Source organism: Typopeltis vanoorti, chromosome 20 (genome assembly GCF_054136105.1).
Source record: "Typopeltis vanoorti isolate ZY-2024b chromosome 20, IOZ_Tvanoo_1.0, whole genome shotgun sequence".
In the NCBI taxonomy this organism is placed as follows: Eukaryota; Metazoa; Arthropoda; class Arachnida; order Uropygi; family Thelyphonidae; genus Typopeltis; species Typopeltis vanoorti.
Genome location: NC_143568.1, coordinates 17,509,594 through 17,531,058, shown reverse-complemented (window position 1 = coordinate 17,531,058; position 21,465 = coordinate 17,509,594). Strand labels below are relative to the sequence as shown.

The 21,465-nt window shown below is 36.2% G+C and overlaps 1 protein-coding gene across 2 annotated transcripts in view; it reads left to right on the top strand.

The window, feature by feature from the left end:
* The window catches only part of LOC150095258 (uncharacterized), a 512,519-nt gene that overhangs the window by 355,497 nt on the left and 135,557 nt on the right, over positions 1–21,465 (top strand). For both annotated transcript variants that reach the window (XM_090410467.1, XM_090410466.1), the window contains exons 18-19: positions 12,877–12,995; positions 19,054–19,132. In XM_090410467.1, coding sequence (XP_090266593.1) covers positions 12,877–12,995; positions 19,054–19,132 — 198 coding nt within the window. The remainder of the gene's footprint in view (positions 1–12,876; positions 12,996–19,053; positions 19,133–21,465) is intronic.

Here is a 21,465-nt window from a genome sequence, read left to right as displayed (position 1 = left end):
TTAACCCTCTCCCTGGTCCCCTTCCTCAAAAAATTTCTATTTACAGCCCCCTCTTTCATCTCTTCTCCCCAAAAAAAGCTTCCTTAAAAATAATAATACAGTATATAAAAATCCCAGGTTTTTTTAAATTAATTCTCCCACATTGCCTCAATTCCCCCCCCCCCCCCCAACTTTTTCCAAAACACCTTCCCTTTTAACACCCTGACAGCAGAAGTATGCACATTGCAGAAAGAAGACAGCCAACAACATCCAAAAAAAGATGTGCAAATTTTCTTCCTCTCTTACTCTGCATATATTTGTCTCTAAAATACATCTATAATGCCCTAAGAATTCTTGAGTAAAAAACCAGTGACATTAAAAAAGTGGCACTCCTAAATGAAAGCAGGCAAAATAGCTGTAAAAATAATGAGTTTCTTGAGTTTGTGAGAGACTCTCTCTTAGGCAGTATGTAAGGGAGCAACTGAGGATTGAGAGTCTTAGATCTGATTATTTCATCAGAGAATGTGATTGTGAGTGGAATGTCACATTTCCCTCAGTTGGTGAGTGACCATGAGGTGTTCATCTAACGCATGAAAATGTCTGTGAGAAAAGAATATATGTGGAATGATCAATTATCTTAGGCAACATGTAATAGAGGGAACAAGAGGTTCAAGAGTTTTGGATTTGGTCATAGCATCAGAAGAGTTGATAATAACTGAAATGACATCTCTCCCATCAGTTGAAGAGAGTGACCATGTGGTTTTGACTTGGAAGATGAATAGACATGTAGGAGTATCAAAGAGACGGGAACATATGTGAAATTATAAGGCGAGTGACTATAATAGTCTTAGACATCAACTTGGGGAAGGTAACACAGGGGATTGCTGCAATAATGAGAAGGACTCTAACCTGCAGAGATAAAAGAGTTATCATTCCGTTGTATAAGACCCTGATCAGACCACACTTAGATTACTGTTCTCAGATTTGGTGCCCAGGATTTGAAGGGAATAAATTAACTGTGGAAAAGGTTCAGAGGCAGAGAACAAAGACAGTTTCAGGACTGTACAATGTTAGTTATGAGGATCGGCTGAGGGAATGTGGACTGCAGAGTTTGGTGGATAGAAGAAGAGGTGATATGATTGAGACTTTTAAACTGTTGAGAGGTGGTTACAGGGTTGACACTGGGGAGTTCTTTCACTTGGTTGAACAGTGGGCAGGAGTGAAGACAAGGGGCCATCCCTGGAAGTTACGAAAGGAAACTGTAAAAGTTTTAGAAGTGGTTTCTTTGCATGAAGGGTGGTTGAACCATGGAATGCATTGCCTGATAGAGTGGTGAGAGCGGAACGGTCAATGAGTTTAAGGAGTGGTATGATAGACTTTGTGTTTCCTAGGAGGGACCTCCCACGATGAGTCTTGATAGACTTGTGTTTCCTAGTAAGGACCTCCTGCGATGAGTCTTTTGACTCCTCGGAGGCCAAAATAATAATAATAATGAGTTGTAATTTTCTTGTATGATTGTGTGCAAGAAAATTTGTTTCTGTTGTTTCCCTTAGTGAACTTAAGGATTGATGAAATGTTGTTTTCATTTTCCAGAGGCAAAATTGTCAAGTTCTCTGTTATATCTGTTTGAGTATCTGACCAAAATATCTTAATTTCTACCTTTGCAGATATCTTTTATTTAATGATAGAGGACCTGGGATTTTATAGTTATGAATGTATGTGTAAGTGAGTAAAACGGTCACTGTTATTTTAATACAAATTTATTTTATATGTTGTGTTTATATGTATATACCTTGTTAATAAAATGTATAAAAAGAAAACTTTGTTTTCATGTGAGAATCATAGTGAAACATCAGATACATAGGCCTTGGGAAAGAACCTGTAACTGAGAGTTAAATATTAGATGGCATAATTGATAACAGAACAAAGATTGCAAGTTATCAGAGATTATGAATATCTGTAGACATAGACACCTTTAAAGATTAATATTATTCTATGTAATGATCAGCATGGGTTTGTTAAAAGGAAGATCGTGTTTTACCAACTTATGTAGCGAGGTGAGGAATGTATTGGAGACAAGGGAGATGCATATACAGTAGTATACTTAGATTTTGTGAACGCTTTTGATAGACTGCCACATGACAAGCTGTTAAATTGAAACAGATGGGATTGGATAACAGACCAAAGAGTTGGTTTGATGACTGGCTGTCAGATATTGTATCAGAAAGTTGAATATGGCGGTGTAATATCCCAAAAGAAGAAATTCACTAGTGGTGTTCCACAGGGTCTGTATTGGGGCCATTGTTGTTCAACTTGTATATTAATGATATTGAGACGGGTTTAACTGGTAATATGCAACTGTTTGCAGATGTTGTGGGCATGTATGTGGAATTTATCAGTTCAGTATTGCAAAATGTAAGGTTCTGAAATGTGGTGAGCAACAATGGGATTCAAGACATACACTTGGTTTGGAAACTTTGAAGGAGCTAGAGGAGATGAGAGAATGGAGTGGCGGTGGACAAATACTTAAAATTCAGGACCCACATTGCTGTCACTTTTCTCCTTATATACACTCCACCGAATTTTCTTCTTCTGCAGCTCATGCTTAATAATATTACACATCCATGTATCTCTTATCTGATTAACCCTCCCTTATCTTAGGTATACAATTTAATATTTCTTCCTCTAGACTTAACCCTTAACTATATCCCATGAACTACTAACATTGGACAATGTTATCACATTGGATAATGGCAATGCTGTGGAACACTTTGGAGTGCAGAAATAAAGAAATTATGATTCCACTGTATAAGGCCTTGATCAGAACTCCTATGGATTATTATGCACAGATTTGGTCACTTAGTTTTTATGGTGATGCGGATATGTTAGAAAGAGTCCAGAAAAGATTTACAAAGTGGAAACTTGCAGTGTGATATATGAAGAGAGATCGAGGGAATATAATTTGCAAAGCCTTGTGAATAGGAGGAGGAGGAGGAGGGGTGGAATGATCAAGACATAAGCTGATCAGGGTTTGTTATCAAGTTAACATGGAAGGAATTTTTCATAGAATGGAAGAGGGGTATAGAACAACAGTCATCCATGGAAACTGAATAAGGAGGGTGGGAGCAGAATGTGAAGCAGGTTCTTTGCATTGGTGAGTGGTCTGCATTCACAACATACTCAGGGAATGCATTCCACTCACCAATGCAAAGAACCTGCTTCACATTCTGCTCCCACCCTCCTTATTCAGTTTCCATGGATGACTGTTGTTCTATACCCCTCTTCCATTCTATGAAAAATTCCTTCCATGTTAACTTGATAACAAACCCTGATCAGCTTATGTCTTGATCATTCCACCCCTCCTCCTCCTATTCACAAGGCTTTGCAAATTATATTCCCTCGATCTCTCTTCATATATCACACTGCAAGTTTCCACTTTGTAAATCTTTTCTGGACTCTTTCTAACATATCCGCATCACCATAAAAACTAAGTGACCAAATCTGTGCATAATAATCCATAGGAGTTCTGATCAAGGCCTTATACAGTGGAATCATAACTTCTTTATTAATAATAATCTGTCAAGAAAATTAATAATAATCTGTCAGTTAACTTCTTAGTTTCTTTGGAAATTAACATTGCTTCTTTCATGGCATTGCAAGGTTCTCTTTTTGTCCTTGGTCTTCCACAGTGGAGGCAAGCACAGGCCAACTTGAGGCAGTTGGCTCTTAGAGGGCTGATCACAATCTGTAGATCAGATTAAGAGAGGTGAAAGAGTTAAGTTTAAGGATGAAATAATGAGCTGAGGCCTATTTTCCTCATTTTCCCCTCTGATCCCCCCCTTTGTATCCTTACCTTACCCTTCCCATCCCATTCCCCATTTCTTTTTCTATGCTCTCTCTCTCTCTCTGTTCTTCCCTTCCCTTGTGTTCACTATCACTGAATGGGCTCTCTTGAACCCATTTTATTAAACAGGTTAGTGATGTGACCTTTTCTACTTTTTCTCCAGCTTTTCCTAATACAGTGTTTTTCTGTTTGGTGATTTTTTTTTCTCCACTATGACTACTTAAATCTGCGTTCCCTCTTGTATCCCTTGGAACATCTCATTCAGGCATGGAAATTGGTTGGTCGATTGGTAGTGCCTCTGCTACTAATGGCTTGCAAAAAGTTAAGCAACTTTGAGCACGGTTAGTAGTTGGAAGGGGTCAATCGTTCGATGCTGTTGGCATGCTCTCCCTCGATGAGTCTTTGGACTCCCTGGAGGTGTCACATAATAATAATAATAATAAAACTGTTTTTCTTATTCCTTTATTTGTGAGGTAACAGACTAATTGCCTCTTGGGTGTTTTGTCTGATTGTTTTGGAAATGAGATATTTTGTCCTTGGGGATTGTTTGATCATTACATGTTCACTTCTGCTTGCTTGCTTTCTGTGCAAGGTTAGTGGAGTCCATTATCCTAGTGGTGTCTGTTTCTTTGCAGATATTCTTAAATGTGAGATTTTTATCCTGCTTCTTTTTTGCTGGTACTAATCTTTAGTGTGGTATTCTTTATTTTCTTCTTTCCTGGTAGGCACTGTTTTATCAGTGAAGGGTTCTTCTTTCCAGGCACTGATATTTTTTCTGCACAGGATTTTTCCTGCTGCAAGTGCTATTAGCACAAGATTCAAGGCTTTTCATACCTTTTGCTAGTAATGCATCATATGTATCTTACCACAGAATCTCTATCAGATCAAAGGTCTTGTCTTCTTTTATTTTTCTTTTCAATGCTGAGATTAATTAAATCTCAGCATCGACTTCCCTTCCTCCAAGAGTAAAAGCCCTTGGAATTTTTGCCAGCCTGATTGGCCGAGCTGTTAGTGCATCTGCTCTCCAGTCAAAAAGCTGTGGGTTCGAATCCCGCCGTGGGCATGGATGTTTGTGATTGTCTGTGGAAATGCTAGTGGTGGTGGTGGTGGTGGGCAGTAGATGGCATTGGTGTGGTTAGTTGTAGTTGGTGGAGATAGAGAGATGAGAGTAAGTGTCCTCCCTCAATGAGTCTTTGGACTCCCTGGAGGTGTCACATAATAATAATAATTTTTAATTAATGGACCTCACAAAGTAAGAGAAGTCATCAAAGTATTAAAAGAGGTAGTTGGAGCAAACAATATATATGCATTTGCACCTTTTGGTAGTGGTTGTTATGAGATTCTTGCAAGAAATCAAAGGAACAAACTACTGGCAAGCTTCAAAATGAATGATCAGCTAATTACTCCTATAATGATCAGGAGTCAAGTATTATTATTATATGGTCACCTCCATGGAGTCTAAAGACTCATCATGGGACACCCAATCAATCCATACAATCTATCATACCTCTCCTTGAACCTATTAACAGAAAAAGTAGTTACAACCGACTCTCCAAGCAAATTTAATCCTCACACCCCTACTAACCGCACCTTTATTCAACTTCCAGGAATGACCCCTTGTTTTGGTCCCTAGCCCAGTGCCGAAACATTTCCCTGCATCAATCCTATAAAACCCATTAAGCAACTTAAATGTTTCTATCATATCCCCTCTTTTTCTCCTATCAACAAATTCTGCAATCCACATACCTTCAATCTATACTGATAGGAAACATTCCACAGGCCACTTACAATCTTGGTCACTTGCCTTCAAAATCCTCTCCACTGCTTCCTCATCCCCAAGACACCCAGAGGATAAGACTTGAGCACACTAATCCAGATGTGAGCATATCAGTACTTTATAAAGAGGAATAACAATTTCCTTATCTCCACATGATAATGTGTTCTTCAATAGCCTAACTCTCTGTCTACCACCACCCCAACATCTCTAGCCTAAATCAACACAGTAAACTGATATCCATTATTCTTTCTTTTAGGCTTACAGTGATCTGAATGCATTTTTGAAAATTATGGAATTGAAAATTACATGCAAATTCATACCACCACCCATCACAAAAATATGGAGTCATTAACACCCTTAAAAACAGAGCCACAACTATTTGCTCTAACCAACTGAAACAAGAACTAAAAATCATTAGTGACACATTAATAAATAATGGCTATAACAAAAATACTGTTAATAAAATACCCTATAAAACTACAACAAAAACGAATCTAGATTACAGTAAAACCATAGCCATCCCATACATTAAAGGGTTATCAGAAAAAATCAACAGAATCCTACAACATTATAACCTCAATGCCACCTTTAAACCACCCACTAAACTTAAAACCATATTCAGCTCTTCTAAGGATCCTCTCCTCCCATTAGCACATCCTGGAGTCTATTGCATCCGCTGCACCTGTAACTTACCATACATTGGTGAAACAGGACGGACAATCCCTATACGCAAGAAAGAACACATTAAATATAACCATTATGGTGAAGCAGGCTTCTCAAACCACGCACTCAACACCTTATACCAAATCAAATGGAAAGGCACCTGCTCCTTACATTGCACAAAAACCTGGTACGAAAGGAAATTTAAGGAATCCTGTGAAATCCTGATAAACCACCCAAACATCAATAACAAAAATGGCATGAAAATTCCAAGGATCTGGAAGGCACACATTCGGCCTACCTAATATGAAAGATTCAACATAAGTCAGGACTCTAGCCAATCCATAACTAGTATTAGAAACCATTCCATACTAACTGGCTGAATGATGTTAATATATATATATAGTAGACAACACTAATAATAGGACTCTAGCATTGATGTATAATTTTTTATTTTATTTTATTTTTATTTGTTGTTATTATTTTTTTTAAATTTAATTTAATTTAATTTTTTATTTATTTTTTTATTTTTTTATTTTATTTTTTATTTTTTTCACCAGAGGTCAGGCCAACAATTGTGGTAGCGGTTGGTCAGTGTCTTTAACAAACCAGTTTGATTGTAGTATAGCTTGTTCCCTGTGTATATTTGTATGCTCCAGAAGATGACCTTGACATAAAGGTCGAAAGTAGATTTTAGTTATATTAAACTAAAGTTTTTATTCAAACACGGTAGTTGTCTCCATAATTTTCAAAAATGATATCCATTATCTTTTGCCCATACTGACATCCTATTTAAATTGTCCTTCAAGCTCTCCACATCATCTTGATTAACTATTACTGTACCTAATTTTGCAACATCACCAAACAACTGAATATTTTCTTTCAGGTTATTTCCTATATCATTTATGTTCAAATTAAACAGCAATGATCCCAGTACTGAACCTTGCAACACATTACTAGTCACCTGTTTTCTCCTCAATTCTGGCCCTCCATATACCACTTTTTAATATCTGTCCAGCAGCTACCCTCTTATCCACTTAATCTGCGTTGTGTCCATCCCCATTTGTTTTAATTTATATAACATTCCCATACGATATTCTGTCAAATGTCTTTGCTAATCCAGCAAATCATTGTGAAGCCATTTCCTTTATCCAACTTGGCTGTTACTCTATTATAAAAAGTTAGTAAATTACTAAGGCATGACTGACACTTCAAAAAGCCATGTAGACCCGCACACAGTATCGTATTTTTATCTACCCATTCTTAAATTCTCTTTTGGACCAATTTTTCTAGTACTTTTACCATCATACCTGAAATACTGATTGATCTATAATTTGCTACTGCCGTCTTAGACACTCCCATATGCAAGGAAATTATTTTGCCCTTTTTCTACTTCCTTGGAACTCTACCACAGCTGAGATTTAAATTATAGAGCTTAGTCAGAGGCATTGCCAGTTCCTTTGCATTCTTGCCAAACCTTAGCTGATATTCCATCTAATCCTATAGCTGTATTTACATTGAGATTCTGCAATATCCTAAGAAACTCCAATTCATCCACTTCTGTTTCCACATCAGTGTCTGTCACATATTTTAATCAGTAACTTCACTAGGATGATATACCCTTGCAAAGTGGTCACTCAATAACTCAACTATTTATCTGCTTCTGTCTCCTCATGACCATCATCACTTATTAAGGTTAATCTTCCATAGTTATTCTTCCTCTTACTTGCCTTATTAACAAAAGAATTCTTCAAGATTTCCTTTGGCCTGCTTGGCTAGATTCTTCTCATAATATGATTTTACCTTCCTTCCTATGCTGCTCACCATTCTTGCCCTGAGCCTTGTACTGTTCATGAGTTTGCTGTCACCTTTCTCCTTATACCCTCCACCGAATTTTCTTCTGCAGCCCACACTTAATAATACTCATCCATCTAACTCTTTTCTGATTAATCCTCCCTTACCTTAGGTATACAATTTAATATTGCTTCCTCTAGATGACCCTTAACTATATCTCATGAGCTGTTAACATCTTTACCTTGCAGTGTTTTATGCCATGGCACAGATTTCAGCTTCTTCCTAAGCTTGTCATAATCACTTGCCTTGTAGTTCCACGTATACCCCTTCTTGACATAATGTTCCTCATGTTTTACAATCTCCCAAGTCCAGGCCACATAGTCACTTTTACCAATCGGAGGCAATGTGGTCACCTTAATTATGAATAGCTCTTCTGATCATATGACCAGGTCCAGTACTCTCCCACCCCTAGTCCCTTCTATCACATGCTGCTTTAAGTAATTATCTTTTTATAGGTGTATAAATTCTATTTCCTTCTTGCCATGTGATCTTTCTAGCAGTCTATATCTCATAGCTGATGTTCCCCATAATAATCACTTGCCCTGTACACATTGTTCTAATTTGGCAATGCATTCTTCCAGATCATCTGCGGAACTCCCTGTCCTATAACAACAGCTAACTGTATATTTTGTCTTACTGGCCTTAATCTGAAGATGGAGAGATTCCTAATTCAGTACATCAAACCTGAGGAAATATGTACTAGTATCCCTTGATTAACACGATTAATTAATCCCTCGATGTTACCGCGTATATCAAAATCTAGTTAATCAAATATAATAATCAGTGGTAAAAATTACAATTCATCTGTGATCGATTAATGTATTATTACTGTTTTATATGGTACTCTTTTAGGAAAGATAAAAATTAATATCGTGTAAATGTTAAATAAATGCTTGTATCTACATTAGTTATTGCAATTTTTTTATCAAAAAAGTTATCAAGAGTTGTTTGAAAGAGTGTTTTTTTTTCCTATCAGAATAAATTCTAAGATAACAAGCAAAATGACTTTTTCAACCTTAGCAAACAAGCATTCTTTGATTAACATCTGGATGCATATCCATTACTTGCTACTTAAGCGATTCTAAACTGCGATCAACTCTAGTTCTTTAATTGTTATCTCCTTTGGAACCTCATCTTCACATTCCATTTGTTTGTTGTCTTCATATGCACGTTGTTGTTCAATTTCAAGAAGATCGTTTTCACTGAAATCTTTTGAGTTTGAATCCAATAATTCTTTAACATCTTTTGTAACACCATCAAAACCAAAGTCTTCACCAATTGCATTGATTTCTTCATTAGCGCATTCTGGCAAAAGGTTTTTCCAAACAGCTTTCATGCAGCTAGAAGACACTTGCTGCACGATTCATGAATGTGTTTCAACTATGTGTTTAATGTTCATTTTTTCCACAATTTTTGAAGCCTAATCGCATCTGCTTTCATTGTTGTTTCTATTGCTTTTGAGAATGTCTTTTTAAGAAAATAGGCTTTGAAAGTTGCAATGATGTCAATGTCCATGGGTTGTAGCAATAGTGTCGTATTTGGTTGAAATTTTGGTAAATTTAAAGGCACATTAAAACTCTTGCCGCATATATAAAGGGATTGTCACAATTAATTTTGTTACATTAATCAAATCCCACGCTAAGCAAAACTGTGTTAAGCAAGGGATACCTGTATACAGAACCTATTCTAAATATGGAACAGTAATATATAAGGAAAAATATTCAGGAGAAAGAGAATGGAATTCAATTAACATCCTTTTCACTACAGAAGTAAAACAGCAAGTTTCTAACATATTTTTTTTTAGGATCTGTAATGTAGTTGACTATCTAGGAGTCCAAAGCAATGTTTGTGTTATATTACCCATGACAATTTGGGTACAAATTATCAAAAAGCCAAATGTTTAAATATCCTAGAAATAGGATATATATTGGGACAGTGACCTGCATTCTTCTGGAAATGCAGATCAGACATGCATAAAATTGACCTCTTCACATAGGACATATGCAGATATGGTTGAAAGCTTTATTAAACAAATTCCTACACTTGATAGAAACACATCCTTGCTAACGAGTTCCCAGAGCTAGAAATATGTTAAAGATACCAAGAAATTTTATACTTCCTTGAGAAAAGTTTTAATCCTTTTCTCAAGGAAGCTACTTTTATACAGAGGCTAAATGACTTCATATCTCTTGCCTTGATATGTATCCCATAATGCAAAGCACCCCCCCTTTCTGATGTATAATGCTATGCATCATGGGAAGGGCCACTACCCAGACTGGTTTCAACCTTTATTGAGGTCTCATCAGTGGGAGCCAGACCCAGGGAAGATCCCGAGGTTGAAGTAATGCAGAAGTCATGCATCTCATATGCAAGTGGCCAAAATGTGCTTTACGTTGACTACTTGTATATCTGTGCAAACTACACAGAGAATTATGCTGATCATCAGTCCACAAAAATACAGAATCACCCGTTGAGACATCATAAGAGAGATCACCACAAAAATAGAAATGGAAAGAAAAAGGTATCAAAGAAAACAACTTCAACATCAGACTACATTTGAGAACTGCAGACATCCCCTCTGCTGCTTTCTACAGCAGATAGATGGGGGAAAAAAAAAAAAAAAACTCAAGAAGAGAAAGTAGTAAGAAAAACCATCTTTAATAATAGGACCTCACAAATGCCGAAGACATCCTTAAGGCCTTCTGTGCCCTACAAACAGCTCTTTTCCAATCCTCTGCAAAACAAAACTCTCCTTAATTGGCCCACTAAAGTTCTCACAGAACATATTCTGCTCTATTCGACAGACCTATAACATTAGAAGAAACAGCAGCTGCATTTAAAAATTGCAAAGAAGGTACGGCAGTAGGATTTGATGGGCCGGGAATGGACTCTATCATGCTATCTGGAAGTTTCTACTCCAGTCCTAGTTGCGATCTTCAATAACATCTTAACACGGAGACATCCCGGAAAAGTTTGAAGAGAGCAACACCATACTTATCCCCCTACCCCCAAAGGAAGAAATTTATTGTATGTTACTAACTGGAGACTACTCATAGCTCTAACCGTAGATTATGAAATCTTAATGAAGATTATAAGCACTAGAATCAAAAAACAACTAAAAGAATTGATTCAAGTATTTATGGCTTTCCATTAATAAAAATTGATTTTAATGTCTTCTTCATTGGAGATATTCATCTATTTATCCAGTTATAATTCATCTAAAAATCCAATGGTTGGATTTTTCCTGCTACAAAATAGACAGACCGGCAGAAAAAACACACACGCATCACAGATATTATTATTACCCCAAGACCTCATGGAGTCAAAGACTCATCTGGGAATATAAAGTGGTCCATAGCCTAAATTGCTTTGGCTGCACTTTTACCAACATGTGGCCAAGCTTTTCATTCTGCTGAGATCCTTTTTATTTTGTATAATAAATTTAGTTTAATCCTTTATCCAAGTGTGAGCAAACAGGGTTTGTGCCTGAAAGTATCTTCAGGACTGGGGTAAGGTGGTACAACAGTCCTGAAAATACTTTCAGGCGCAAACCCTGTTTGCTCACACTTGGATAACGGATTAAACTAAATTTATTATACTCTAACCAAGTGAAAAATAAACTTTCAAAACCTTTTTATTTTGATTTACGATTAGACAAGCAGGTAAGAGTTATTGCTGATCCCTTAAACTCCTATGCTTAATTTTTATTAATCTCTAATATTTGTATTAATTCATGCAGTAACTTTAAGCATTTCTAGCTTACCCACTTCAGTTTTACATCAAGTCCATTTGCATCTAAAATCTTAGTTTTCATCTAGAATATAAGCCATGGAAAGTGATCACAAGAATAATAATTCTGATATTTTTGCTTCAGCCATCAATTTATTTTACCCTGTATTACCATTCTTTCTTTTTACATGCCACATAATAATCATGATACTTGCTATGTTGCAAACTTATATTGGGGAAAACAAAAAAGAGAAAAAACAACAGAAATTTGTTTATTACAGTGAACATGATTTTTAGAATCTTACTGTTAAGGAAGCATTGAAAATCACTGAAAGCATCAAGGTTATGCAATCAGTCATAAAAATAGCATTTTCTAAACTTCATTCAACTATAGTTTTCTTGTAAAAGAGAGAGAGAGAAAGACAGAGGGAGAATATTCATATTTGCATAAAAAAGATTAGTATAGAAGGAGACTTCATTGCTTCCCCTTTTGATGGTAAAGTAATTATTTTTAATAATGGCCAACGTGATCAAGAAGATAATCAGTTATTAATATTTTCTTTGAAGCACTGTATTAAGTTATGTTTCAGCTGTGTGATAGTGATGGAAGAACAAGAGGTCATCTCTGGAAATTAAAGAAGAGTGTGGTTAACAAAGGTGTCAGAACAAGGTTTTTTGCCTGGAGGGTGGTGAATGAGTGGAATTCATTGCCTGACTTTGTTGTGAGCTCTTCATCTGTAAATGAATTCAAGAAGAGATATGACAGATATTGTTTTGCTAGTTTGGGTCTCCCGCGATGAGTCTACTGACTCCATGGAGATACCCGTAATAATAATAAATAATAATAAATAAATAAAAAAGTTTCTATCAAGTATGTGTGACTGCAACCACTTAAACACAGTCATATTGTATATAAAATGTAATGGACTCCAGGAATTGATTAATCTCTAATTTATGAATTGTAGAACATTACAATTTTTAATGATGTCATTGAATTTTTAGCAAAATGTAGAGAATCATTTTGATGTTTTAGGTTCTGATATCACAAAGAGGGCTTTAACATCAGATGAAATACTTAATTCCTTAGATGAATATTTTCAAGATGAGAAATTTGCTCTTTCTCTTTATCTGAATGTCTCTGGAACAATGCAGGTAATCATTTAGTTATATTTTATTCACAAATGGTAATTAATTTTTATGTCCATCATATCTGTAGTTTTTTCCCCATGCTTCAGGAATAATCAGCACATTCACAGAACTTTTTTTATTTATAAGAGTAAATAATACCAGACAAATGAAGAAAGGCAAAAAGTATTGAAAGTTTTTTCACTTGGATATACTATAAATTAAAGATGCCAAGAAATTATATTCTTGGTTTCATCCTTTTATACAGCATCCATAACTGTACAGATATCGTTGTTGCATGTGACAGATACAGTGTGGTCGGTCACACGTTCCAACAGTGACCATACCATAACAGTATGAAAGATATGGTGGCTTGACTTTCAGGTTTTATATGTGGTGATAGAAAACACGAAACAAGAAAAAAATATATTTCTTATTTCTACGTTATTTGTGTTATAGTTGTTTGATTTATATCCATTCCTGTGTACATTCTTTTGGATTGTCTTTAGCCTGCACAGCCAATTTCTTTTCGTACTCCAATTTAGCTTTCCCCACAATATTCATGACTTTTCTGGCATGTGCTTTATATATATTATTATTATTACCCCAAGACTTATGGAGTCAAAGACTCATCTGGGAGGTCCTTTTATCACACACACACAGCTCATCATACCATGCCTTGAACACATGCAAACCCCTTGCAGACACCACACTCTCAGGCAAGGTATTCCAATCATTTACAACTCTGCACAAGAAAAACCTGCCTCTCACTCCCTACTCACACCCTCTTTATACAGTTTCCAGGGATGACCTATGGTTCTTCCCCGATCTCCCACTATTTTCTGTAGAACTTCTCCACCATTGATCCTATAACAACCCCTTACCAACTTGTAGGTCTCTATCATATCTCCCCCCCCCTCTTCCTCCTGTCCACCAGACTCTGCAAATTGCATCTTCTCAATCTTTCCTCATACTCGACATTCTAGAGGTCAGAAACTACCTTAGTCAGTCGCCTTTGGACCCTTTCCAACATCTCTTCATCCTTCTGAAAACCAGGTGACCAAATCTGGGCACAATAATCCATGTGTGGACTAATCAAAGCCTTATACAAAAGAACAAGAATCTCCCTACTTCTACATGTCAGTGTTCTCAGTATCATTCCCAGAAGCCTTTGTGTTATCTTCACAATTTTGGCTATGTGTCCCCTAAATTTCAGATCCTTATCCACTATCACCCCCAGATCTCTTATTTCTTCCATCTCCAACAATATATCCTCACCAAGCATAATTTCTGCATCCCATATTTGTTTTCCAAATTTTAAAACCTTACATTTGCAACATTGAACTCATATCCCCATTTCCATGCTCAATCACTCAATTTATTCAAGTCTTCTTGAAAGGCCACAACATCTTCACTACTCTTTATGGTTCGTCCCAACTTTGCATCATCTGCAATCAACTGAATATCTCCATCCAAATCTTCACCTATATCATTAATATACAAGTTAAACAGTGATAGCCCTAAAACAGACCCCTGAAGCACTCCACTAGTGACTTTCCTTTTCTTGGATATCACTCCCCCATACACAGCTTGATACCTATCAGATAGCCAGTCTCCAATCCAATGCACTAATCTAATATCCAACCCCATCTGCTCTAGTTTGACTATCAATTTATCATGAGGTACTCTATCAAAAGCCTTTACAAAATCTAAGTATATTACTGTGTATCCCTCTCCTCTGTCCAAGGAAGCAGTCACTTTATTGTAATAAGTAATTTTATATTATATTATATTAATTAAATATTATCAACCCAACTCCAGATCCTAGTTCTCACAAGCTTCTCCAACAACTTAACCACAACACGACACACAGATAGGCCTATAATTTGATGCTTGAGTTCGATCACCTCCTTTACGAAGTGGCACAATCCTGCCCTCCTTCCACTCCTTAGGAACTCGACCGAGTGCAAGACTCGTATTAAAAAAAATATGTCAAGGCCGGTGTCAACTCCCTGTCACATTCCTTCAGAATATGTGGTGATATATTATCAAGTCCCACAGCCTTATATTAACATCTAGTTTACTCAACTCCCCATACACCTCTTGCTCACTTACAGTCAGTCTCTCCTCCCTATCATCTACTACTCTCAATCTCTCCATGTAGTCACATTCACAAGATCGAAAGACCTTTATGAACTACTCATTAAGTATCTCCACCACACATTCTGCAACAACTGTCTTTATTCCATTTTCTCCTATCAGTCTCATCCTTCCGTAATCATTCTTTCTTTGGCTGGCTACATATCGAAAGAGCTCCTTAGGATTCTTTTTGACTTCATTAGCTAGCTGCTGTTCATACCTCTCTTTAGCTACTCTCACCAACCAAGTCACCCTCCTTGCCTGGTCTTTGTAGACCTCATGGAATTGATTATATAGTAGTTCCCCCCTTGTAGTTCCACATATACTCTTTTCTCACAGAGGTCCTCACACTGCTGGCAATCACCCAGGTAATCACCTCATGGTCACTCTCACCGATTGGTGGATGATTTGACACCTCATTTATAATTACATCCTCTGATGAGATGACCAAATCCAAGACCCTCAATCCTCGCGTGCACTCTGCTACATACTGTCTGAGGTAGTTATCCCTCAAAAACTCAAGAAACTCATTTTCTTTACTTCTATATATTTATATATACTAGATGCCACTTATTGTGATCACTTTGGGACAGTCGCTTTTCAATAACAATAACTGGCTGATAACATTAAGCAAAGGATATAAAAAGTTGCATCATTTATTTCCATTTATTGTTATGAACATAATTTAATTTATTGTCATAAATTTAATTAACATTTTAATAAGCAGCAACATAAAATTTCTTTTAAAAACTTATCTAGTGTTGTCTGTCATGTCTTTGAATATTGTAGTTCATGAATAAATTACTTATACTCATAATTCCTTTCAAAGTTTGTTGCTCTATGTTGCACACCGTGATGAAGTATTCATAGAGCTTCTAAAATTTGTTCTTCTATACTTGTATTAGGTTCTTATTCTTCTATTAGTTTAAAGTTCTCATCGGAAGCAGCCCAACATATTTTTGACACTGTCATTATAGCCACCACTTCAACATTGTAATCAATATCCAACCAATTTTCAAATTCTTCTTTTGACATATCATCTGGGGTTTTATCAAAAATTTCATTTGTAAGATATTTTAATTCTTCGGAAGAAGGAGTTTCAGAGTTGTCTTAAAAAAATCCACCTTTTTGGAAGCAGTTTTCGATAGTCTTCTCTGAGACTTGCTTCCATGATTTAATCTTGGGGAAGGGGCAAGTTGAGTAGACGATTTGAGAATGTGCATTCTCAAATCGTCTACTCAACTATATGAGAATGCATACGACCTATGACTGAGCATCTGCAGTGATTGCCAATATATGATACCCGTGATATCCTCTGGCCCGGCTCGGGCAAACGAAGTAGCGCTCGGTCCGCAAGAGCACTACTTCGTTCGCCTTGCTTTAACAGTGGCCGGGATTCCAGAGAGCTATAGGGTATTCCCACTTTATGTGGCTGCTTATTCATAAGTAGTATAGAAATAGAAGACACGACACAACATAAATTTAAAAAAATGAATTTTAATTAGGAAAAGATTTTTGGAAATTTTTCTAGTTTTTTTCCTTTTTCTTTTTTTTTGAGGGGGGGGCAGGGCCCCTTGTCCCCCTCCCTGGGTGCACCACGCCACTGGTGAAAGGAGATAATATGTGAAGTGGTATACTTGAATTTTCATTGGTCTTCAATAGATTGACAAGCAAGAAGCTTGCATCTAAATTGGAACAGATAGGGTTGGATAATAGAATAGAAAATAATAGGTGATTTGGATAGGTAATTGGCTGTCTGATTAGTATCAGTAAGTTGTGCATGGGAGATTTGGTATCTTGAAGAGAAAGATGACTAGCAGTGTTCCACTGAGGTCTGTGAGACCAGTTGTTTAACTTTTATGTTAATGATAATGGAATAGGCTTAATTGAAGATGTGCAACTGTTTGCAGATGGTGCAAAATTTGGAAAAATTATGAGGAATAAAGCAGAGTAGAGTAGATATATAGCCTTAGGATCAGAATAGACTACTGAAGAGTGTTGAGTGGAGCTACCTGTTCAGTATTGCAAAGTGCAACATCCTGAAATAGGCATGGAATGAATGCAGAGTATACAGTTAATGGGTAAATTTTAAAGGATGTGCTGTAGATGACAGATTTTGGAGTGGTGGTAGACAAACATGAAGTTTACGGATTGCATTATTAAAGTTGTGAAGTCATCAAATGAATTATGGCAATAATGTGCAAGACCTCCTTAATGTGTACAGATGTAAAGGAAGCTTTTCTAAGGCCTTGATCAGGCTACACATGGACTTGTGTAGATCTGATCACCTGGCTTTCAAGCAAATGAGGATATCTTAGAGAAGGGTCCAGAGAAAATTCACTAAGGCAGTGTTGGCTCTCTATAATTTCAGATTGAGGGATTGAAATTTGCAGAGCCTTATGAATAGAAGAAGAAGAGGAGAGAGGATGTGGTTGTGATTTGAGAGAAGGGGGGGGGGAACTGAAAGTTCTGATAAACTATTATTTTAATAGCTAATATAGCCTACTTTCATTTAGGAGTGCCCCTTTTTTTGCAATGTTATTGGCTCTTTACTCAAATCTTAGGGCATTACTGAAGTGTTATAAAACTAATATATGAAGAATAATATAAAAATAAAATCAGACATACATTTTTTTGGGATGTTGTTTTCTGTCTCCTTATCCCAGTGATATGTATTCATCTGCTGTTAAGCTGCTAGAGGAAGGGAGTTTTGGGAAAGTGGGGGTAAAGTAATGTGGGGGAATTATTTTGAAAAACCCCAGATTTTTTTTAAATGTACATTATTATTATTATTAAGCTGATAAACACCTAGAACAAAAAATGATATTAAAGCAACTGACATAACCACAAGAAAGAATATATCTTAAAACCCTTTAACCCCCATGTTTCATCAAATTGTAATAATTTGTTCATTTTATTTTCAGATTTATAAAAATCATGTCAGAGGTTTTGAAGAAATTCAAAGACACAGAGGCACACCTATTATCAAGTTTTTCATACTGCAAGAAAAGTCCACAACTGAGATTCATCAAACTTTGTGTAAGACTTTAGGGGAGTATGCCTCATCATATCCAACAGTTGCCAGATGGGTGGCCAAGTTTAAAGCTGGGTATCCTGAGACAACAGATGCCTCAGGAAGATCTTCCATAGTGATTACACCTGAAAACATTGATGCAGTGCACACCATGATCCTTGATGATAGATGAATACCAGCCAAAAAAACATTGCAAAGACTCCAGGGATATCCAGGGAATGCATTAGGGTCATTATTCACCATCTGGATGTGCAGAAGCTCTCAGTGAAGTGGGTCCCCAAATGTTTGAATACCAACCAAAAGAGAGAACATGTGCTGTCATCTGAAGTGATTTTGGATCATTTTGAGAAATTAGGTGCAAATTTTTTGGCTGTTATTGTGACTGTTGATAAAACATGACTTCATCACTATGATCCAGACATCAAACAACAGTCAATGGAGTGGAGACACAAAGGTTCTCCACAGCCAAAGAAGTTCCCAACCCAAAAGTGCAGAAACTGTAAATGGGTTTAAAGTAGAATTTGATTACCTTTTTTTTTTTTTTATGAGAGGGTGGACTTCCTGTAATGAGTCTGACTGCTTGGAGGCCTGATGTTAATAATTTCATTTGCTACTTATATGTAAGCATTAGGGGAGAGTAGATCACAGAAAATCTTTTTGATAAATCATTTGCAGTTTATTGTGTGTTGTGATCGTTAATTTTATTTCCCCATATATTTTTCATCAACTATTGGAAATAGGATATAAGTTATATAAATATTGCATTCGCTACTACAAAAAGTCAGACTTTTTTTTTAATTTTGTTTTTTAATCTATCGCCATGTAATAGTTTATTTGAATTTTACTTTATATTTCTGATTTCTTTTCATTTCCCTTTGCCTTTGCTTATATACATACATTTATTTATTACAGACTGTTCCACTGTCAGCAACAGAATTTAAAAGAGAAATAAACAGACAACAAGATGGCCATTTTATTATAGATACCTCAAGTAAGTTTTTAACTAGACTTTTCAAATGATCAGTATATATATATATATATATATTATCATTATCACGAGATCAACATAAAGTTTATTATTAAAATAAAATATATATTGATCTTTAATTGACCATGATTTATAAACATTGAATACCAACAAGTTTCGTCAACGGGGCTGTCTGACGTCTTCTCTTACCGTTATAAGCCCTGAAGAATGTATTAGATGTTTATAAATCATGGTCAATTAAAGATCAATATATATTTCATTTTAATTATACGTTTGATGACCAAATATAATCTAAACAATAAAGTTTATCATTATCCTAATATGCCTTAAATGCATTCATTGTCTCCAAAATCAGGATTTTTGCATATACAGTGATAGGTAATTGGAATGCACTGCATTCTGATCATCCCCCCCCCCCCTCTCTGTATGCAAAAAAAAAAAAAAAAAAAACTATTCTCATGCTGTATAAGGAGGGTGTGAGAAGTGGTGCGCACATCCTCCTTATACAGCTTCCAGGAATGGCTATCTGTCTCCTCCCATTCTGTGAAAAACCTCATTCACATTAATCTGCTCATAACTCTCTAATCTTATATGTATTAATCATATCCCTCTTCTTTCTATCCACTAGATTCTACAAGTTGCATTTTGTCAATCTTTCTGCATATTCAGCATATTAGAGACCAGAAACCTTAGTTCACTTCTAGGCCCTTTCCGATATCTCTTCCTCCAAATCTGTGCACAGCAGTAGGAGCCCTGACCCCTTAAAGAAAAAGGAAAAAAAAAAAAAAACACTAGAAAATTTTCCAAAAATCTTTTTCTAATTAAAATTCTTTTTTTTAAAATTTATTTTGTGTTGTGTCTTCTATTTCTATACCTTATGAATTAGTGATCATTGCAGATGCTCAGTCATAGGTCATATGTGATGCATAGTATGTATCCTCCTCCCCAAGATTCTGAGTGCACTACTGGTGCACAGTAATCTGAATAATCTGTATATGGTGATCAAGGCTTTATAACAATGAAATTGTAATTTTCTTACTTCTGCACGTCAGTATCCTCCACATAATTGCTGTAATCCATTGCACTGTTTTCAAAAATTTTAAGAATGCATGTCCTAAATTTTGGGTACTTCTTCAATATCATCCCTGAACCCTGGTCTCCACCACCTACTCTATGATATTCTCACCAACTGCATACTCTGAATTCCATCTTTTAAAGCTGACAGTTTGCAACACTGAACTATGATCCCTACTCTGTAGTGCATTCACCCATTCTACTCAAGTCCTCTTACAAAGCTGCAACATCTGCTCTGCTCCTCATTTCTTCCTAACTTTGATTATCTGCAAACAAATGTATATCACCAGCAAGCAGACAATTGGAGCAAATCACTTATGACTTTCCACTTCTGGGATGTCACTCCCCCATAATAATAAGGCTGTGGGACTTAATGTTTTTTATCACCACATATTTTGAAGGAATGTGCCAAGGAATTGACATATTTGTTTAGTATGAGTTTTACATTGGGTCTAGTTCCAAAGAAGTGGAAGGAAGGCCAGATTGCAGTACTTCATAAGTGAGATGACAGAATTGAAACATCAAATTATAGGCTATTCTAGATGTCTGGTGTAGTAGTTAAAGTGTTGGAAAGGCTGGTGAGAATCAGGATCCAGAATTGAGTTGATAACAATAGTATTATCCATGATGGACAGTACGGATTTGCTAAAGGTCTGTGTAGTAATCTACTTACTTATTATAGTGAAGTGACAGCAGCACTGGACATGGACACACATTAGTATACTTGGACTTTGCAAAGACTTTTGATAGATTACTGCATGATAAGTTGGTAGTCAAACTAGAGCAGATGGGTTTTAATATTAGACTAGTGTGGTGTATTGAAGATTGGCTGTTTGATTGGTATCAACAAGTTGTGTTTGGGGGAGTGATATTCCAGAAGAGAAAATTCACTAGTGATGTTCCTCAGGGGTGGGTTTTAGGACCATTGCCATTTAACCTGTATATTAATGATATTGGGGAGGATTTGAAAGTTGTTTCCCGATGATGAAAAGTTGGGATGAACTATGAGGAGTAGAGCAGATATTGTGGCCTTATAAGAAGTCTAGAATAGATTTGAGTGAATTATCACAAGAGTGGGGATGCCAGTTCAATGTTTTGAAATGTAAGGTTTTAAAATTTGGAAAATAAAGATGGGATGTAGAATTTACTCTTAGTGGGAATATATTGTTGGAGGTGAAGGAAATAAGAGATCTTGGGGTGATGATGGATAAGGATCTAAAATTTAGAGGACACACTGGCAAAATTGTGAGGACAACCAAACA